Below are 19,732 nucleotides of genomic sequence, written 5' to 3' on the forward strand. Positions count from 1 at the left end.
CAGACTAAGCACTGGAATCACTAAGCACCAAAGTTGCTGAATTGCTAGGTCTTCCAGTGCAATCTATGCAAGAGTTCCCATCTTGAACTAAATCATCCAAATTTGCAGAAGAGGAAAGAAGATGGAGTGAATCTTGACCCAACCCGCTCTGGTCAGCCTTCTATATTATTGCAGGCAAGCACCATAAGAAATTGTGGAGTGATATTAGAATAGCAGAATCATGAAGCTGGAAGGGGCCAAAGGGGCCACTGAGTCCCACCCTCAAGACAATATAAAATAACTATTACTATTATTATTATTACTATTATTATTTATACCCCACTTTGGAGACCCCAGTGGCGCAGTGAGTTAAACCACTGAGCCGCCGAACTTGCTGACTGAAAGGTCGGTGGTTTGAATCTGGGGAGCAGGGTGAGCTCCCACTGTTAGCCCCAGCTTCTGCCAACCTAGCAGTTCGAAAACATGCAAATGTGAGTAGATCAATAAGTACCGCTCCTCTGGGAAGGTAATGGCACTCTATGCAGTGATGCCATCCTCATGACCTTCAATGTGTCTATGGACCCCCAGAGGGGGAGTAAAGGAGAGAATTCCAGGAGAGCAATAAAACAAGCCTTTTATTATCACAGCTGATGATAAGGCAAAACAGCCATAAGTACTCACATTTGTGGGTCTGTACAATGCAAATAGCCATCACAAAGCATGTTGTAGCAAACAAAGAATTTTATATCTCGGCCTTATCTAGAATTGACCAATGGCTGAGGGTCTTCCTCACTTTCCACACCTACTTTGGCACAAGTGATACCAATTACCTAACTTGTTTACTCTGAGCTTTTTTCTCTCTCTGGAACTTCCTGAAGGAAGTCACCAACCCACAGGAAGGGAGGGGTACAGGCTCTGTGTTGCACATACTACTTTGGTTCATACAAAGTGCTTATATTATCTATATAAAGGCTATATGATATATGCAGAGGCAAAGTTATGTTAAGCAATAGTTTACTATTTTCTGGCTTATGGTCGCTACAGGACAACACTGGCTCTTTGGCTTAGAAATTGGAGATGAACATCAACCCCCAGAGTCGGACACGACTAGACATAACGTCAGGGGAAAACCTTTACCTTAACCTTCCCTGCTTTATCTCTCCCAAAGGGAGAAGTGTATCTGTGTTTGTATCTGTGTATATAAACACACACACTCAAATGAGGAAAGGGAAAAGAGGCAGACATTACTGGAAATGTGTATCAAGATATAGGATGGATAACACCTGGCTTGGAAAAAGTCCATGTGAAAGGGATCTAGGAATCTCAGGGCCCTTCCAGACGGGCCCTATTACCAAAGATATGATCCCAGGTTTTCTGTTTATCCCAGATTATCTGGTAGTGCAGACTCATATAATCCAGTTGAAACCGGAAAACCTGGGATCAGATCCTGGGATATAGGGCCTATCTGGAAGTGCCCTTAGACCTTTTCCACACAGGTGAATAAAATCCCGCATTATTTGCTTTGAACTGGAATATATGGCAGTGCAGACTCAGAAAACCCAGTTCAAAGCAGATATTGTGGGATTTTCTGCCTTGTTATCCTAGGTTATATGACTGTGTGGAAGGGCCCTTAGTGGACCATAAACTGAACATGAGTCAAGAGTGTGATGCAGCTAACAACAAAGCTAGTGTGATTCTAGGCTGCATCAAGAGTAAGACAGATACAGGGAAGTCCTAGCCCCACTTCCTTCGGGTCAGGTCTCACCTGAAATGACCCTGTGTTCAGTTCTTAGCAAAGCAATTCAAGAAGGCGATGGACAACTTGGAAGATGTCCAGAGAAGTGTAACCAAAAATGACCAAAAGTCTGGAAATCATTAATCCCTTTGAGGATGAAAAGGCTGTGGATGTTTTGCTTGGAGGAATGAAATCACTGGGTTGTTGCGTGTTTTCCAGGTTGTGTGGCCATGTTCCAGAAGGGATATTATTGGCAATGTTATCGGTAAGGATGTCATATAGAGGAGGAAAGCTTGTTTTTTGCTGCTTTAGAGACTAGAAAATGGAGCAATGGATTCAACTATAGGAAAAGAGATTCCACCGAAACATCAGAAAGAACTCCCTGATGGTAAGAGCTGTTCAGCAGTGGAACTCTCTGCATCAGAGTGTGGTGGAGGTTCCTTCTTTGGAGGCTTTGAAACAGAGGCTGGATGGACATCTGTCTTCTTGGCAGGTGGTTGGACTGGATGGCCCATGAGGTCTCTTCCAAATCTATGATTCTATGACCATATGTCAAGAGGGCTTGGATAGTGTCTTCTTGCATGAAAGAATGGGGTTGGACTAGATGGCCCTTGGGGGTCTCTTCCACCTCTAGGATCCTATGAAATCTCTCTGTACAAAATGTGGAAATAAATAAGGAGTTGGGAAATTCCTCATCGCATTACAGCCAGAAATCCAGACTCAGAAAGTTTGAGAAGCATCCCTAGCTGCCTTGACTTTTTGCAACTTTGGCTGGTCCCATTCTCCCCAAGATGGTTTCTACAATTTAAAATGGGCTGGTGAATGCCTCAAGGCCCAAATGGCATCAACTCGACCAAAACCCTACTAAAAAAAAGAAAGAGGGGACACACAGCAACAATGGCTCTTTCATTTTGCAAAACAAATAAACAAATCCGAGGAGAAAGCAAGCGCATTGACAAAGATTCCCCCTTTGGGCATCTCTGCGGCTGAACAAATCCAGCAAGTTGGAAGTGGTCCAGGCAGCTTTGCTGGTCTTTTTCGCTGCAGTCGTCGCTTAAACAAAGAGTTTGCGGGTAACTTGGTTGCCGCTGGAGCAGTTGCCGCTTTGGCACACTATTAGATGAACCATTGGCATGAAAAGAGAATGGCTGAATGCCTCCTTCGGAGCAAGTTGGCGGCACCATGCAGCTGCTATTGGGAGGAAATTGGTCCATGGATGTAAATCTCGGCTTCTTTTGGTTCTTGGTGCAAGAACAAATGATCTCTTTAAAATGTTTAATTCTATTTTAATGTTTATATTCTACAGGTTTGAGGTTGCAAATTGCATTTAGCATTGCAAATCACTTTGAGTTCTATTATTATTTGACACATAAGATGAGTACACAGCAAATAAGATCACTATGCTGGCTGTTGTATTGGATCACACGTCAGACACTTGCCAAGTATCTAAGACTATGTGATGTATTGGTGATTTAATGCCTCCAGATCCGAGAAGGGTGGTCTTTTGCAGCTGACAGATGGTAATTTTGTCAGCACCGATTATTTTCCAATGCTGGCCAAGGTCTTTAGGCACTGCACCCAGTGTGCCGATCACCACTGGGACCACCTTGACTGGCTTGTGTCAAAGTCTTTGCAGTACGATCTTTAAATCCTTGTATTGCGTCAGATTATTATTATTATTATTATTATTATTATTATTATTATTATTATTATTATTATTATTATTATTAAGACATTTTCTCCTTGTCGTACAAGAACACAAGGGCTTCGTACAATACTGAAGCATAGGATCTCACCGGGGGAAATTAGTTAAGAGTAAAAACACATATGGCATATGGGGAGGGAACAAAAAGCATATATTTTTTACAAAATGATTCTGGGAGAAAAATATTTTTGGAGAAAGACAGGAAAACTGCATTGTGTTTTTTTCTGCACAGAAATAAATACATATATTCATTACGTTTCCATATAAAGATAAAAGTGGGATGATGATGGTGTCGTTGTTTATTATGATTGTATTATTATTATTATTATTATTATTATTATTATTATTATTATTATTAAGCCCCCGGTTGCCGAAAGGTCGGCAGAATCCAGGGAGAGGGATGAGCTCCCGCTGTTAGCCCCAACTTCTGCCAACCTAGCAGTTTGAAAACATGCAAATGTGAGTAGATCAATAGGTACCACTCTGGCGGGAAGGTAATGGCACTCCATGCAGTCATGCCGGCCACATGATCTTAGAGGCGATGACGGACAATGCTGGCTCTTCGATTTAGAAATGGAGATGAGCACCAATCTCCAGAGTCGGACAGGACTAGTTTTAATGTCAGGGGAAAACCTTTACCTTTACTTATGATGATGATGATGATGATGATGATGATGATGATGATGATGATGATGATGATGATGCAGTGGTTAGGGGCACAAGACCACCATGAAAGTGAAAATGCATAAATAAAGACAATTCCTTTGAAGTTCAGACTAAAATCCGGCGCAAATTCACCACTCCACTAACATGGGACCCATGATTCAATTGAATTGCTACAGGGTCCCAACAGAGAGTAATCCAGTGTCTAAATTGATAAAACACTGAATTTATCCTGCCGGGGAAAAAACCAATCACAGCGCAAACAAATAAAACAATGTTCCTATTACAGTGCTCAGAGACAAAAGGAAACAAATCCCCAAAGCCTTGCATAAAAATGAATTTTAAAGTGTTAAGCAATTAAGAAGTGGAGATAAGCAGAAAGCATTATCTCGATGGGTGAGTCCCAGGGTTTGTTTTCTGGGTGCCTCTAAACCCTTAGGTGCAATTGCTGTGGGCCCAATGTGGGCTGCATGATTTCAAAGACTATTGATGGAGAGAATGGAGTCTGAACAACTTAATGTGTGGATTTGTTATTTGTTATGGAATCGAGTTTGACTTATGACAACCTCAGGAAGGCGAGAGCAAGGTTGTATATACACTGTAGAATGAATACAGGTTTTTTCGCCTTCTGTGGGATGTGTGTTACCAAATTTCAAATCTCATGATTTCATAGCACTGAGCCATGGATGTCAAAGTGGTCTCAAACCGCATTAATTCTACCGTCTAGATGCACCCTAACAGAAGGTGGGAATTGCCGACCAGCTTTTGGAAAGGGCACATGGAAGTCATTTGGGAGTCTATCTTCACCGTTTTGGGGTTGCCAGCTGGCAGTGGCGATCCCAGCGTGGACTTTGCTGACTCTTCGGTCTCTTTGCATTGAACCCAAGGGAGGCACGGGTCACATGAACTTGTGAGAAAAAGAGGGTGAATGGGGTGACTCCGCTAATGGCTTGGACGTGCGGGTCAGAGAGACACCGTTCCAAGCTGGGACTCCGGCTATAATGGGTGAGCAAGGAGCAGTCAGGGGAAACCGAGGAGGGGGGTCCGGATTGAAAAGGGCTCTGCAGTGAGAAGCAAAATGCAACAAAAGGCTGGTTGGGAAGAGACTTGGCAAAGGAGGATATTCAGCCACATGCATCCAGAATTTGTCCCCAAAACCCAGCCAGGCACAGAAGCCGGGTTGGCATGATGGTCTGATTCAAAGGAAATCTTCTATGAATGCTTGGCTTTGTGGATACCATTTTTGTCTGCATAAAAGGGACTACGCTGCGTTGACCATATAATGAAGTTCAAACTGTGTTACATGGCAATGTAGATGCAGCCAATCATATAATCAAAGAGTTGGAAGAGAGACCTCACAGGCCATCCAGTCCAACCCCCTGCCACAAAGCAGGAAAATCACATTCAAAGCATCCCCGACAGATGGCCATCCAGCCTCTGCTTAAAAGCCTCCAAAGAAGGAGCCTCCACCACATTCCGAGGGAGAGAGTTCCACTGCCAAACAGCTCTCACAGTGAGGAAGTTCTTCCTAATGTTCAGGTGGAATCTCCTTTCCTGTAGTTTGAAGCCATTGTTCCATGTCTTAGTGATTGGGCTTGAGGAGCCTGGTAAATCTCTGAGTGACATGGTGTATTTTTGTTCCAGGGAGGCAGCATATTTCTCAAGCCATCACATCTGTTCTGGAAATGACAGCTTCTACTCCTCTAAGAAGGGAGTCGCCTACTACCAAGACCTGTTTCCTTTGAGGATTGACAGGGTCCCTTTTGTGCAAGGTATTACCATCCAGTCTTAACTATTTACTGCCCTAACCCTCAGCACATTACCCTATTCCTGAATCTCATTTATTTTAAATTCATGAGACATTAAATTAAATTTGTTTAATGGACTGAATTCGACGTAAAATCAACTATGGGAGGCAACAACCCTAGCAGCAACAGTCTCCTAACCTTTGAAATATTTGCAAACCAAGGTTTCCACTGCAAATAAAAGGCTCCTTATTTGATGTAAATTAACTGACTGTGTTCTTCAGCTGAACCACATTGCAAAACAAAGGCTTCAGCTCCAAATTCAAAGATTCCTTTTTGCATGAAGGTAACTAACTATGCCAGCTGAAGAAAAGCACTGTGTGGAGCTACAAAATGGGCTGTGAAATAAATCATTGGTAATCCATTGCATTGTTAGTGCTCTCAATGGTTTGCCAGAAGATTCAATGGCAGGGCTTTGGGGACACAGAGAGATCAGAGGAAGGGCTGCAGAAGTGTTTGGCTCTTGCCTTACAGCTAGACGCAGGACGATGGCATCAGTGCTAGGTTCTCCAAAGATCCTTTGGGGTCTCACCACTATTTTAATCATAGAGTTTGAAGAAACCCCAAGGGTCATCTGATCCAACCTCTTCTGCCACACAGCAAGACACAACCAAATCAACCATAACAGATAGCCATCCAGCTTCTGTTCAAAAACATCCAGAGATGGTGACTCCACCACATTTTGAGAAAAGCATATTCCACCATCAAACAGCTGTTACCACTAGGAAGTGCTTCCTAATGTTTATGTGGAATCTCTATTGCTGGTTTATAGGGACTGGATGAGATCTTCCACGAGTTTGGATAGCGATGCTTGAGAAACAACATAGTCTCTTTTGCATTCAAAAAGATGCAATCAGCCACAAAGCTTATGTTCCCCCATTGCTCTTGATTTGCTTCTGGTTCCTAGTTTGCTTCTGTCTCATTTAACTTCATAACCAGGAAGATAACTTGTGGATTTTCCTGAAATGGATATATGTTTTTACTCTATGTCTTCAGGCAGCTATTTCAATAATAATTTAAATGAGCTCCAAATGATCACGATTCTAGCAAAATAACTTGTTGGGATGTCTGGCAAGGACTCAACGGTTGACACCATTTCAGCCAAGGCCCATTCTCTGGAAATGCCATTTGTGGTGGTAGCAAAGGGAACAACCCAGCTAAAGACCTGATCTTCTGAAAATCCTGCAGATGTGAACAAACATTATCACTATTGTCAGCATGGGGTTAACTGAGTGGAAGAGGATTAAGAGAAGGATTAGAACCTGCTGATTCTGAATGATCCACCCACTCATGCGCTCATAGGAAGAGACCATCTGTCTTATGGACTTTATCACACAAGACTGGTAAAGTGCAATTATGGCAAGAGATACAAATGCCTTCAGATGGTGCTTACTGCACAACATCATGTCTCTCTTGTAGTTGCTTTGTGCGTGAATCATTATTAGGTCATCTCTTTTAACTGATGGGAAATATACACCCAAATTTGAATACTGGTTGGGTTGGGTGGCATTGATTTTGCCATTTGGGACTTGTAATTGCTGGGATTTATAATTCACCTACAATCAAAGAGCATTCTGAACTCCACCAACAATGGAACTGAACCAATCTTGACACACAGAACTCCCATATCCGGCAGAAAATACTGGAAGGCTTTGGTGGCCATTGACATTGAGTTTTGAAGTTGTAGTTCACCTACATCCAGAGAGCACTGTGGACTCAAACAGTGCTGGATCTGAACCAAACCTGGCACGAATACTCAATATGTCCAAAAGTGAACACTGGTGGAGTTTGAGAGAAATAGACCTTGACATTTGGGAGCTGTAATTGCTGGGATTTCTAGCTCACCTACAATCAATGAGCATTCTGAAATTATCAACGATAGAATTGGGCCAAACTTCTAACACTGAACCCCCATGCCTTCTCAGCCTTCTCTGCCAAAAGGGTTTCTAAGAAATATGAAATATTTGTTTCCTGATTGTCTTTGGCAACTTCTTAGATACCCCCCTCGTGACCCCCCAGGGATCCTGATCCCCAGGTTGAGAAACGCTGGTCTAGAAGAAGACAGACAAAACATCTCTGAAGAAATATTGCCCAAAAAAATCCCTTCAGGTTTCCATAAGCTGGAATGTACACATAACCAGAATAATCACTTGAATAAGTGTTTTGCAAGATGTGATGCCCAAGAATGCCTTGGTCCAGGAGGGTGCCTAGACCCTCAAAAGCCTGATAGATCCAAGGATGCCCACCTTCTCTTCCTTCCCATGATACATCCCTTGCGCTTGTGTTGTTGTTCCCCCCATTGCGTCGTCCGGCAGCTGCAAGGACCAGTTGCTAGGTGACAGCCTCCACGGCACAAAGAGCTCTGGCTGAGCAGGTCGGTCTTTCCATTTCCAAACAGCTGTTCTGAATTTCCATTTGCCTTTTCTCATTGTCAAGAATCCGGGGGTGCCGAATCAGCATAAAATGCCTCCTTGAGATGAAAGTGCTGCTGAAGTCAAATGCTTTGCTTTCTTCCTCTTTGCAAACTCTCTCCTGGCAAAAAGTGATCATACGCAGCTTGGCAGTGTTAACTTAGAGAGCCAACGTGTTGGGGTTAAAATGCAATGAGCTTGGCTTCACGCCTGCCTCTTGTCCTCTTTGTTCGGGGCACTTTGTGGCAAAATGGGATTTGGCATCCTCTGGGAATGAGGCTCATTCCCAAATAATGTCGTGGGCCTGTCCTTGAGCATCATGAGCAAATCAAATCCGTATTTGGCATGTGAGCGAACAATGGAACAATGGAGATGTGTGAAATCTTGAGAACATGAGAAACTGTATTAAGGGGTTAGGAACGTTGAGAATCAGTACTCTAGTTGGAGTGAGGGCTTGGCCAAGGTTGTCTAGTGGCTTTTCCATTGCTAAATGGGGATTTGAACCCCAGTCGTCTGGAGTCCTTCTATTCCAACCATTACACCACACTGGTTCTCTATTTATCTGTCAGGAAACTGCATTGTAGAAGTCTGGAAAATTAACTTTCTCAGGCCATATCTTCCAAAACCCTTCAGCCAGCCTGTCAGTGAGAGCTGTTTGGCAGTGGAGTCCAGTGGAGTCTCCTTCTCTGGAGGTTTTCATTCAGAGGCTGAATGGCCATCTGTTGGGAGGGCTTAGATTGTGTGTTGCTACATGGTATAATGGGGTTAGTCTGGATAGCCCTTGGGGTCTCTTCCACCTCTAGGATTCCGATTCTAGGAACTAGGCTCCTAGAATGGTCGGTTTCCTTTGGTCAATCTGGCTTGTTCAGCTTGGCTGGATGGCCATAATGATAAGGACTCAGCTATCACATTTTTCGTCCGTTATTGGACCACGTGGCAGCTGATCATGGCTACTCCTCACCTACTTGGCACCACACGGATAGAGAGGCTGCCGCGAGCTGCTCGCATGGGGTTTCCCTGTGAGCCTACCTGATGGGCCAATCAGAATAGAAAAATGTCGTGACGTGTCTTACGCAAGCTGTGTCTAAGGAAAGGTTCCCAGAAAGGATGCTTCCTTAACCCCTTTCTTGAAACCCAGTCTCCCTTGAAAGGAAGACAGGAAGACTGTCCTGGGCCCGGTTCTGTTCAACATCTTTATTAACTACTTAGACGAAGGGTTAAAAGGCATAATCATCAAGTTTGCAGATGACACCAAACTGGGAGGGATAGCCAACACTCTAGAAGACAGGAGCAGAATTCAAAACAATCTTGACAGATTAGAGAGATGATTGGTCAAAACTAACAAAATGAAGTTCAAATGCAAGATACATCACTTCGGCAGAAAAAATGGAATGCAAAGATACAGAATGGGGGACAATGCTTGGCTTGACAGCAGTACGTGTGAAAAAGATCTTGGAGTCCTTGTGGACAACAAGTTAAACATGAGCCTACAATGTGATGCAGCAGCGAAAAAAGCCAACGGGATTCTGGCCTGCATAAATAGGGGTATAGTGTCTAGATCCAGGGAAGTCATGCTACCCCTCTATTTTGCCTTGGTCAGACCACACCTGGAATACTGTGTCCAATTCTGGGCACCGCAATTGAAGGGAGATGTTGACAAGCTGGAAAGCGTCCAGAGGAGGTCAACTAAAATGATCAAAGGTCGGAGAACAAACTCTATGAGGAGCGGCTTAAAGAGCTGGGTATGTTTAGCCTGCAGAAGAGAAGGCTGAGAGGAGACATGATAGCCATATACAAATATGTGAGGGGAAGTCATAGGGAGGAGGGAGCAAGCTTGTTTTCTGCTGCCCTGGAGACTAGGATGCAGAACAATGGCTTCAAACTACAGGAAAGGAGATTCCACCTGAACATCAGGAAGAACTTCCTCGCTGTGAGGGCTGTTCGACAGTGGAACTCTCTCCCCTGGACTATGGTGGAGGCTCCTTCTTTGGAGGCTTTTAAGCAGAGGCTGGATGGCCATCTGTCAGGGGTGCTTTGAATGAGATTTTCCTGCTTCTTGCTGGGGGTTGGACAGGATGGCCCGTGAGGTCTCTTCCAACTCTACAATTCTATGAAAGGTTTCCAGGAGCGGTGCTTTCTTAACGTTGTTGCTCAAACCCAGGCTCCCTTGAAAGGAAGAAAGGAAAGGATCTCAGGGGATCCTCATATGTTCCCTATTCCTGCCAGTGGGCCAGATCTTCCTGGATCTTTTGGCTGCGGACCGGAAACGGCTGCTCTGCAACCCACCCATTTTCAGGAAGCGTGCAAAAATGGATCTGTGGGTCTCCCAGAATTCAGCCAGCAGAAACAGATTGAGCGTCAGCAAAAATGCACAAGTCTACTAGGAGCTACTGCCAAAAAATTAACTTTAACAAGGTTTGAAAGAAAGCTTTCCAACTTTGGACCATTGTGGATCTCCCCACTAGAAGCATGCCAAAGAAGGGAAACGAGCAGTGAAAAATGGCCAAGATACAAAGATATGTTAATTAGAAAGAATAACACCTACAATTTGAAAAGTCAGGAAGAACTGAGTAAACAATTCCCAAACATAGGTTGGTTTCAATATTTTCAGATAAGAGATGTATATATGAAAGATAAAGAACTTGGATTTGAAGACAAAGAAAGATTTTGGGACAAGATAATGCAATTGGAAAAAAAGGTGATATCTAATATTTACAAAAAATTACTAGAATGGGAAACAGAAACTGAACCAATCAAAGATTGCATGATAGAATGGGCAAAAAACTTGGGGAAACCAATTCAATTAGCGGAATGGGAAAAGTGTTGGAACATTAGACTTAAATTCACATACGCAATGGATATGAAAGAAAACTGGGTAAAAATGTTTTATAGATGGCATTGGACACCCCAAAAAATAGCTAAATTTAATAACAAGACATCAAATAAGTGTTGGAAATGCGAGGAAGAAGTGGGGACCTTCTTTCATTGTTGGTGGACATGCAAAAAGGCAAAGTCCTATTGGAAAGATATACACCAAAGAATACAAGAGATGTTGCAGATTAGAATTGATCTGAACCCAAAATATTTCCTCTTGGGGATGTTAAATATAGAAAAAGACAGAAACAAGGAAATTCTATTTAATTATCTCACCACTGCAGCTAGAATGAATTTTGCTAAATTCTGGAAAGATAAAGATACGCCGGACGTAAGATGTTGGTTAATAAAGATCTGGGAAGCAATGAATATGGACAAATTGACATATTTACTACAAAATAATGATGGCAGACCAAAAAAAACAGACAAACTGGGATATGATTAAAACTTATTTGAAAGAGGAAGAACATAGGGTGATAATTTAGAATTTATGGAAAATAAGATTCACAAAACAATCGAGAGTATAAACTAATGGAATTACATAAAATAAAGACACCGGATAGAGATGGTCGAAAGAACAAGAATATTTTGTTAAGTATGATGGTATAAGACACTGTGCTAAGATGGAAGTCAACTTTTAAGATATAGTATGTTTGCTCTTTGTTGTTTTTGTTTATATATATATATATATATATATATATACTCCTTTCCTTTTACTTCTTTTTTCTTTTTTTTCGTTTCTTTTCCTTTTTCTTTTTCCGGGTACATTCGTCTTTTCCACTATTATTATTCTTCCCCTCCCCCCACTTGGTTCTATAACAAATTCATTTTTATTGTATGTTGAAAGCACTAATAAAATTTATTGAAATCCAACTTTGGACCATCAGCTTCAGTTGCATGGCAGCCCATCATCTCCAACTAGCAGAGATCTTTCAGTCTGAAACCCACGGTTGAGAACGAGTGTTTTACTGGCTTGGAATTCTATCTTGCTCTGAAACTCAGTTATGCTTCAGAAGGAGCCCACATTGTTGCTTTGTCAAAAGTGGCCTCAAAGCCACATCATCTCAGCCTTGTGTCAATATCAGTTGGCAAAGTTATGCTACACAATCCCTAAAATGAGTCTCATTCTTTGCTGTTATGCTTTTGTTTCTATTTACTTTTGCAAAGTTGAAAAGAAATGCAATCATTGGCTGGGGAGTCCCTAAGCACAATGGAAAACAAAAGAGTATGAAATAAGGAGGAGATTAATATCAGAAGTGGGAAGGGGAAGAAGGCATGCTTTTAAAATGTGTTTCGGATCCGTCACAGTCAAGGAGGCCAAAAGCTAAAAATAACATTTTCCTACATTGGCCACAAAACCCTGAGCTGGTGCATTTGCTCAATATCCTCCTGGTCTTCATTTTCCTCCTGACATGAGCTTGTCAGAATGTAAGCTTCAATGATTGCGGTTGTCTAAAAGAATAGGAAATCCGTCGTGCCACTGAAAGTAATAACACCGCATTAAAATTCAGCGAAAGCAGCGCCTTCAAACTTTCCGTGAGTGTTAAGAGATGTTGGCTGGGATGGTTTTAACCCCCCTCGAGCTCACAAGAGTTGCATTCATCACTGCTAATATTTTAATTCTAGCCTTTGATGCCTCATTTACATGTAATCCTTTAGCCTGCGAGAGGTTGATAAGGCCTCCGATAGGGCTTCGTTTGAGGGACAAGAATGGGAAGGTTGCGCTGGTTTCCGCCCCCATCGCAGCAGAGCGGTCCAGAAATAGCACTTTCCCAAGAAAGGATCCTCAGGGTTTAAGAAGTTCACTGATCTTTGGGTTTCTTGACAATGTTGATGGAGACCTTCACTCTGAAATGCTTGACAAACTGCCAGAACTGTCCTCCCACTGTGGGGTGGAAACCTACTGGCGCCTACTCTGGAATGCCCTTTTTAGTTCAACTGCCATTTTGATTTCCCATAATGCTTTGTAATGGTGGCTGGAGCCTCCCATATGAGTGGGGTAGTGAGTCCAGATGTTAATGTAGGCATTCACAGAGCTATCCATGGTACTGAATCTATCCTCCAAAGAGGTTCAATATCTTGGAAAGCTGGATAGCTCCTTGAAAACTATTCAAAATGAGGAGTACACTCACTTATATAGATTTAATGATTGACAGATTTGATTAAAATGTTCTCTCTAGAGATCTCTAGGTCCTCTACTGCAAATCTGTTAATGTGGGATTTGTGTATGGATAGTGTTTAAATGCAATTTGTGTCTTGCTTGTATTGCAACTGATTGCATCATCCAGGATGTGCCATAGCATGTAAAGAGTTAATTGCCAAGAAGCTGTGATGACCTTGATGTGTGGCTGGAACTAGGGAGTATCCAGACACAAGTGTGTATGCTAGTTGAGTTCAGTTCTGAGTTCTGTAGAGATCTGTCTGCTTAGAAGTCGAGTTCTGTCTGCCTAGAGTTCAAGTCAAGTCCTGTGTTCATCTGTCTGTTTGTCTGTTTGTGTTGATTCAGTAAAACTTTGTAAATAGTTTTACCAATGTCTCTGAGTATCTCTTCGTTATGCACTCCACTGATTCCATCCAACTACTGCTACGCTGCTAATACTCTGGCAAAATCTATGATCAACTTCCTTTTGTCATGCGGGAAGAACTAGAGATTTGTAGGGAGGACATCTTTCCAGGAATCCCTAAGCCTTCCAATGTGATCCTATGTTCAACTTCCAGCAGAAGTCAACTACAGAGTCATGCTAGAAGACCTATACATGCCTTTACACCAGTGGTTCCCAACCCATGGGCCACGGCCCACTGATGGGCGTGAGACCTAAAATAAGGTCCATGGCCGGGGTGGGTGTGGGTGGGGGGGGGGGTGCCACCGTTGGAGGAAAGCGACAGAGAGGAATGGGAGAGAAGGAAGGAAGAAGGCCAGTGCCGTTGCCCTCACCCTCTCACGGCTTCCCGGCCCCGTTGGAGGAGAGTGAGAAAGAGAGAAGGAGGGTCCCCCAAAGTTGTTGTTGTTGTTGTTGTTGTTGTTGTTGTTATTATTATCATTATTATATTTTATTTTATGACACAGCAAACAAGATAGATATGCTGGATTTTGTATCACAAAATCACAAGTCGAACACTTCCCAAGTGTCTAGGACTGTGTGATGTATTTTCGGATGATGCGCGCAGATCTCAGTTGGGTGGCCTTTTGCAGTTGGCAGATTGTAATTTTGTCAATGTCTATTGTTTCCAAATGCCGGCTGAGATCTTTTGGCATGGCACCCAGTGTGCCCATCACCACCGAGACCATCTGCACTGGTTTCTGCCAGAGTCTTTGAAGTTCAATCTTGAGGTCCTGATAGCGGCTGAGTTTTTCCTGTTGTTTTTCGTCAATGCAACTGTCACCTGGGATGGCAACATCAATGATCCAAACCTTTTTTTTCCCCACAACTGTGTGTTGTGTTCCAGAACTTTGTCAGTCTGGATTCAGAAATCCCACAGTATCTTTGCGTGCTCATTTTCCAATATTTTTGCAGGTTTGTGATCCCACCAGTTCTTTACTGCTGGGAGGTGGTACTTATTATTATTATTATTATTATTATTATTATTATTATTATTATTATTATTATTATCATCATCATCATCATCATCATCATCATCTCCCATTGGCACACATCAGTTGTAATGGGGAAGTAGCCCTTTGTAAGACCCTGTTCAGCCCCCCAAAGTAGTAGTAGTAGTAGTTGTTGTTGTTGTTATTAAAGCCATTAGGGACAGTTTCTTGGGTCTCATGCTTTGCTTTTTGTATTTTTTTCAACCTTGACCTTTCTCCTTCCTTTTTTTAACACAAGTGTTAACAAAATCCATGGATAATAACACAAGCTTTTTCTTGGTGTCTTTGTTTTTAGGCCTGTCCAGAAAATTGCACTGGATAGACCACATCAGCTCTAGATTATTAAATATAGTTTTCTGTGGGTGAGCAAATAGAGACTACTGGATGGCATATGTTATGTATCAGAAACTAGAGCTGATATGGGCAATCCAAAGCAATTTTCCTAATCAGCACCCTAAATAACCAAACCGAATCTAAAGTTGACCAAAAACTGATTTGTAACCCTTTTGGTACTAATGTTGGAGAGTGGTCCCTGGACAAAAAGAGGTTGGGAACCACTGCTTTACACTTTCATGGGGGTCCTGGAAGAAGACTATAGATGGATTTCGCATATTTTTGGCACCAAAATGTATTTTTATAAATAATCCATGGGGGGGGGGGGGTTGCCAGAAAACATTCTTTTTGCTTTTCTGCTGAAATTGTGCAGAATAATTCTCCAAAGAGATTCCCCACTCTGTAAAGAGTGCTACTCTGAGACTTTTGGATAGAGGATGGGATATACATCTTTTCATAAAGGTAATAAATCAATAAGGCAGTGACACCAGTGGATCTCTGGAAACAATGCTTTGGCTGTGACCCAGGACCTCTGTTTTGCAAATGTCCTCCCTTCTGCTTGAACCATCTCACTTTGCAGTTCATCTAAATGAAGGTGGCAAAAACACCTCAGACTGTCTTCGCCTTGCTACACATTTACATCTGCTTTTTAAGCAGGGATTTGGAAATCACCCATCACCTGCCACATTGCATCCTTGTAGAGGCACAGATTGCTGGAGGGGGACTGCCTATCAGGACTGGGAATTCTCTGGTGAATAAGACCACAACTGCCCTGACACATGAATATGGATGTAACTTGTAGCTGGAAAAGACAGGTAACATTGAGAAGAAGCCAAAGCAACTTGCTAAAGACTTAGAGAAATGAGAGCATGGAACAGGGAGGCCAGGGTTCCTTTTGCCCGTAGATGGGTCATGGTTTGATTCTGCAGACAGTTTATATTCATGCTTCAAGAATGTACTTTAAGACCACAAAATACCACCATTTGAAAACCTTGGAAGCAGACCATGAAAAGCAATGGAAATAATCATTTAATGTAGGGGAGAGACTCCACATTTTGGATAAAGGCCATATTCTATGGCTGGATTGTGAAGGAAAAGTTATATAATGCAACATATATGGATCTTAAGAACAGCTCTAACATAATCCTAAAGATGGAAGAGACCTGCAAAGGCCATCCATTCCAACCTCTTTCTGCAATGTGGGAAGACACAATCAAAGCACCCCCAACAGATGGCCATCCAGCCTCTGTTTCCAAACCTTCAGAAAAGGGGACTTCACCAGACTCCCAGTTGAGCAACTCTGACCTTCAGAAAGTTCTTCCTAATGTTTGTGGACTCCTTTCCTTGGAGCTTGAACCCCTTGCTTTGTGTCCTAGTTTCTGTATTCAGTATGACATCTTTCAAATATTTAAACACAACTATCACATCCCCCCTCAACCTTCTCCAGCTCACAAGGGTATAGGGCTGACTCCAAGGGAACGTGGCCCCACTTTTGTGACCTTCTGAAGCCACCCATCTGTCTGCCAAAGCCATGGTTTGGAAAGAACAATATATTGCTATAATCTAGAGCAATATTTGATTCAGAACCACCCAACAGAAGAAAACACACAAAACCCCCAAATGCCAACCGCAACAAGAACCCCAGAAACCTATATCACACTTCAGTGTTCCTCTGCGGTTCCTTCAAAATGTCAACAGAGGGATTGAGAGGCCAGATTCCTGAAGTGCCAATAAGAGCAAGTGGATCTCACCAAAATCTCTGCTCTTTGAAAATTTGAAACGTGGGGGGGGGGGGCATTTCGGGGGGGGGGGCATTTGTCTAGGACAGTGATTCTCAATCTGTGGGTCCCCAAGTGTTTTGGCCTTCAACTCCCAGAAATCCTAACAGTTGGTAAACTGGCTGGGATTTCTGGGAGATGTGGGCCAAAACACTTGGGGACCCACAGATTGAAAACCACTATCCTAACAGTTTCTCCATGAAGAACCTTAAATGGATTTTTCAACTCCCACCCCTTTAAAACCCTTTTTTCATCCGCTGCTGCTGGATTCCATCTCTGAGGAGAAATGACCTGTTCTGAGTCATTTCTGAGTCCCCAGCTTGATGTTTCTGTGCTTCTGTTGCCTCTTGAAACCATTTTGCATTTTCCCTAGACCTCTGGAACAGATGTTCCCATGTAGCATTGTGGGAAGGAGATGGCAAAGCCCATGAAATGTAGTGGGTAATATCTGGAAAATATTCCACCATGTGGTCTTTTTTTTCTTGAAAGCACTGAGAAAGCAGTGTAATATTTATTTGGGGTGGCAAAGGGAGGACTGCATGAATCCTTTGGAGAATATTCATTGCTCGGTGATAGGAAAGCAGTGATTGTGCATCTGTTTTCTTCCGATGGTTGGCTCCGTTCCCACCTGATACTAATAGCAGTGACAATTTTGTAACAACAAGCCACTGGCATCTCTGGGAACAGATGGTGGACAACCACTTTGGCAGGTTAATTTTAGGCTTTGGTGGATGTCTGCTCTGTCAGCAAGGCTTCCGTATCAGAAAGGAATAAGGAAAATACGGGCAACAGAAAGCTGAGCCAACCAAGGCATGAAGAAATGCAGAATGGTTTCCAAATGAGAGAAGAGTTTTAGCCTGAACTTTAAGGGTCCTATCCAAGGTGCTGAATCCAATCCCATGGTATAGGTTTGGCCTCTTGGAAAGATCTCAATTTTTTTTAATTTAACTTAATTTAAAGTAGAAATTTAATTTAATTTAAAGTAGATGATTGTGAAGTTACCAACTACTACTAAGCTCGTTAAATGTTCCAGATATGACATTTGGAAATAGACCATATGCACCCCCACAAAAATCTGTATAAGAAACCCTTGAAGATGTTGTTCATTGAAATGACATTGAGCTCAATGAAATTGGGAAGGGCTACCAGCTTTTCTTTGCCTGAGTAAAGCCTTGGATTTAGGTTTTCCATTAGATTATGAGCCAAACACCAATGCCATAACCCATCCGGAAGCACCCAAGAAAAAGCTGCCCCTTCAATACGCAAAGCATGACATATTTACAAAACTACTTAACTGGCACTTTGATTTAAGATTTAGGCAACCTTGGGTTCAAGCAGCCTCACCTGCTTCCCATCCAGGGTGTAGAGCTTCTTAACCACTCCTGTCTCCAGCTTTATGGCTTCTGTGATGTCGGTGAGGACTTGCTCGAAGGAGTGGGCGGTCTTCTTATTCAGGAGCACCCGGACAGCCTTCCGCGGCTTCACCCCGCTGCGGATGATGGTCACCAGCTTGGGCCGCACAAAATCTTTGTTCTCTCTGGCCTGGGCACTGTTGCTGCTGGCCAGAGACTGGGGTGCCTTGACGCTGGCGGAGGTTTTCACATTGACGGACCAGTTAGGGTTGACGTTCTTGGTATACTCCACTTTCTTGAAAAAGTTGTCAGAGGAACAGACATAGCTTTCACCTTTGGGGGAAACAAGAAATAGGGAAATGTTTAGAAATAACATTGGTGGAATTTGAGGCATCAGTTCATTTCCCTATCATAGCCAACTGGGCCTTGGTCATGTAATGCGATTCTATGGTCAATGTCCATTGGAAGCTGACCACAGAGTCTTCCTGGAAGAACTAGAAAGTGTTCAAGATGCTCTGGCAGAAAGCTGCTGGCTTTCAATACATCTTTTCTTTCCCTTACACCTTTTTCTGCAAAGCTCATTCCCTTTATATTATGTCTAACTATACTATTGTTACTATTTTATTTTTACTATGTTATTGTGTATAATTATGTTTTATTTTGATGTATTTTTATCTTCTGATAAAATGTATTAAGCATGTATTTTATTCTGTTTTATTGCAACTCTCTGGGCTTTTCCCCACGTTAGCTGCCCTGAGTCCCTTTGGGGAGATGGAGGCGGGGTACAAAAATAAAGTTATTATATTACTAGCTGTGCCTGGCCACGCATTGCTGTGGCTGATGGGAATCATTTGTTGACCAGGTGGAATAGCAGTGAATAGCCTTGCAGCCTTAAAGTCTGGGTGCTTTCTCCTTACGTGAATCCTTGTTTGGTGAGCTGGAATACAATGGAATAGGTTTGCTGCTTGGAAGGCTGGGTACTTGCATTGTAGGAAAATGGTTTTTTAGCCAATTTGAATTGCACTGAATAGCCTCGCTGTTTCAAAGACTGACTGCTTTCTACATAGGGGCATCCTTTCTTGGGCAGGTTGAATGAGACTGAGTAGCCTCATGGCTTGAAACCCTGAGGGTGTGCTATCAAGGGGAAATCTTGCTTGGTTAGGTTGAACAGCACTGAATAGCCTTTCTGTTTGCAAGCCTGGTTGCTTCCTGCCTGGGGAAATCCTTTGTTGGGAGGTGTTAGCTGGCCCTGGTTGTTTCCTGTCTGGAATTCCCATTTTCAGAGTGTTGTTCTTTATTTAATGTCCTGATTTTAGAGATTATATTGTTCTTTATGATTACACCACAGTAATTTTAGATATTATATTTGTTGCCTGAAAGTACAGGCAGGTGACCCCTCTTTCCAATCCCTGGAAGAGAGACAGAGGCCCAGGCAGCTGAGGCTGGGAAGGTAGGGCCCTCCTCTGAAGAGGGGAAAAGGGGAGGAGGGGGGAGCAAGGAGCCAA

The 19,732-nt window shown here is 42.8% G+C and overlaps 1 protein-coding gene across 2 annotated transcripts in view; it reads right to left on the bottom strand.

Moving 5' to 3' along the window:
• Window positions 1–19,732, bottom strand: part of dcx (doublecortin) — an 84,809-nt gene that overhangs the window by 45,270 nt on the left and 19,807 nt on the right. For both annotated transcript variants that reach the window (XM_062963869.1, XM_062963870.1), the window contains exon 3: window positions 18,220–18,560. In XM_062963869.1, the coding sequence (XP_062819939.1) occupies window positions 18,220–18,560 (341 nt within the window). The remainder of the gene's footprint in view (window positions 1–18,219; window positions 18,561–19,732) is intronic.

Source organism: Anolis carolinensis, unplaced genomic scaffold (assembly GCF_035594765.1).
Source record: "Anolis carolinensis isolate JA03-04 unplaced genomic scaffold, rAnoCar3.1.pri scaffold_12, whole genome shotgun sequence".
Taxonomy (NCBI): Eukaryota; Metazoa; Chordata; class Lepidosauria; order Squamata; family Dactyloidae; genus Anolis; species Anolis carolinensis.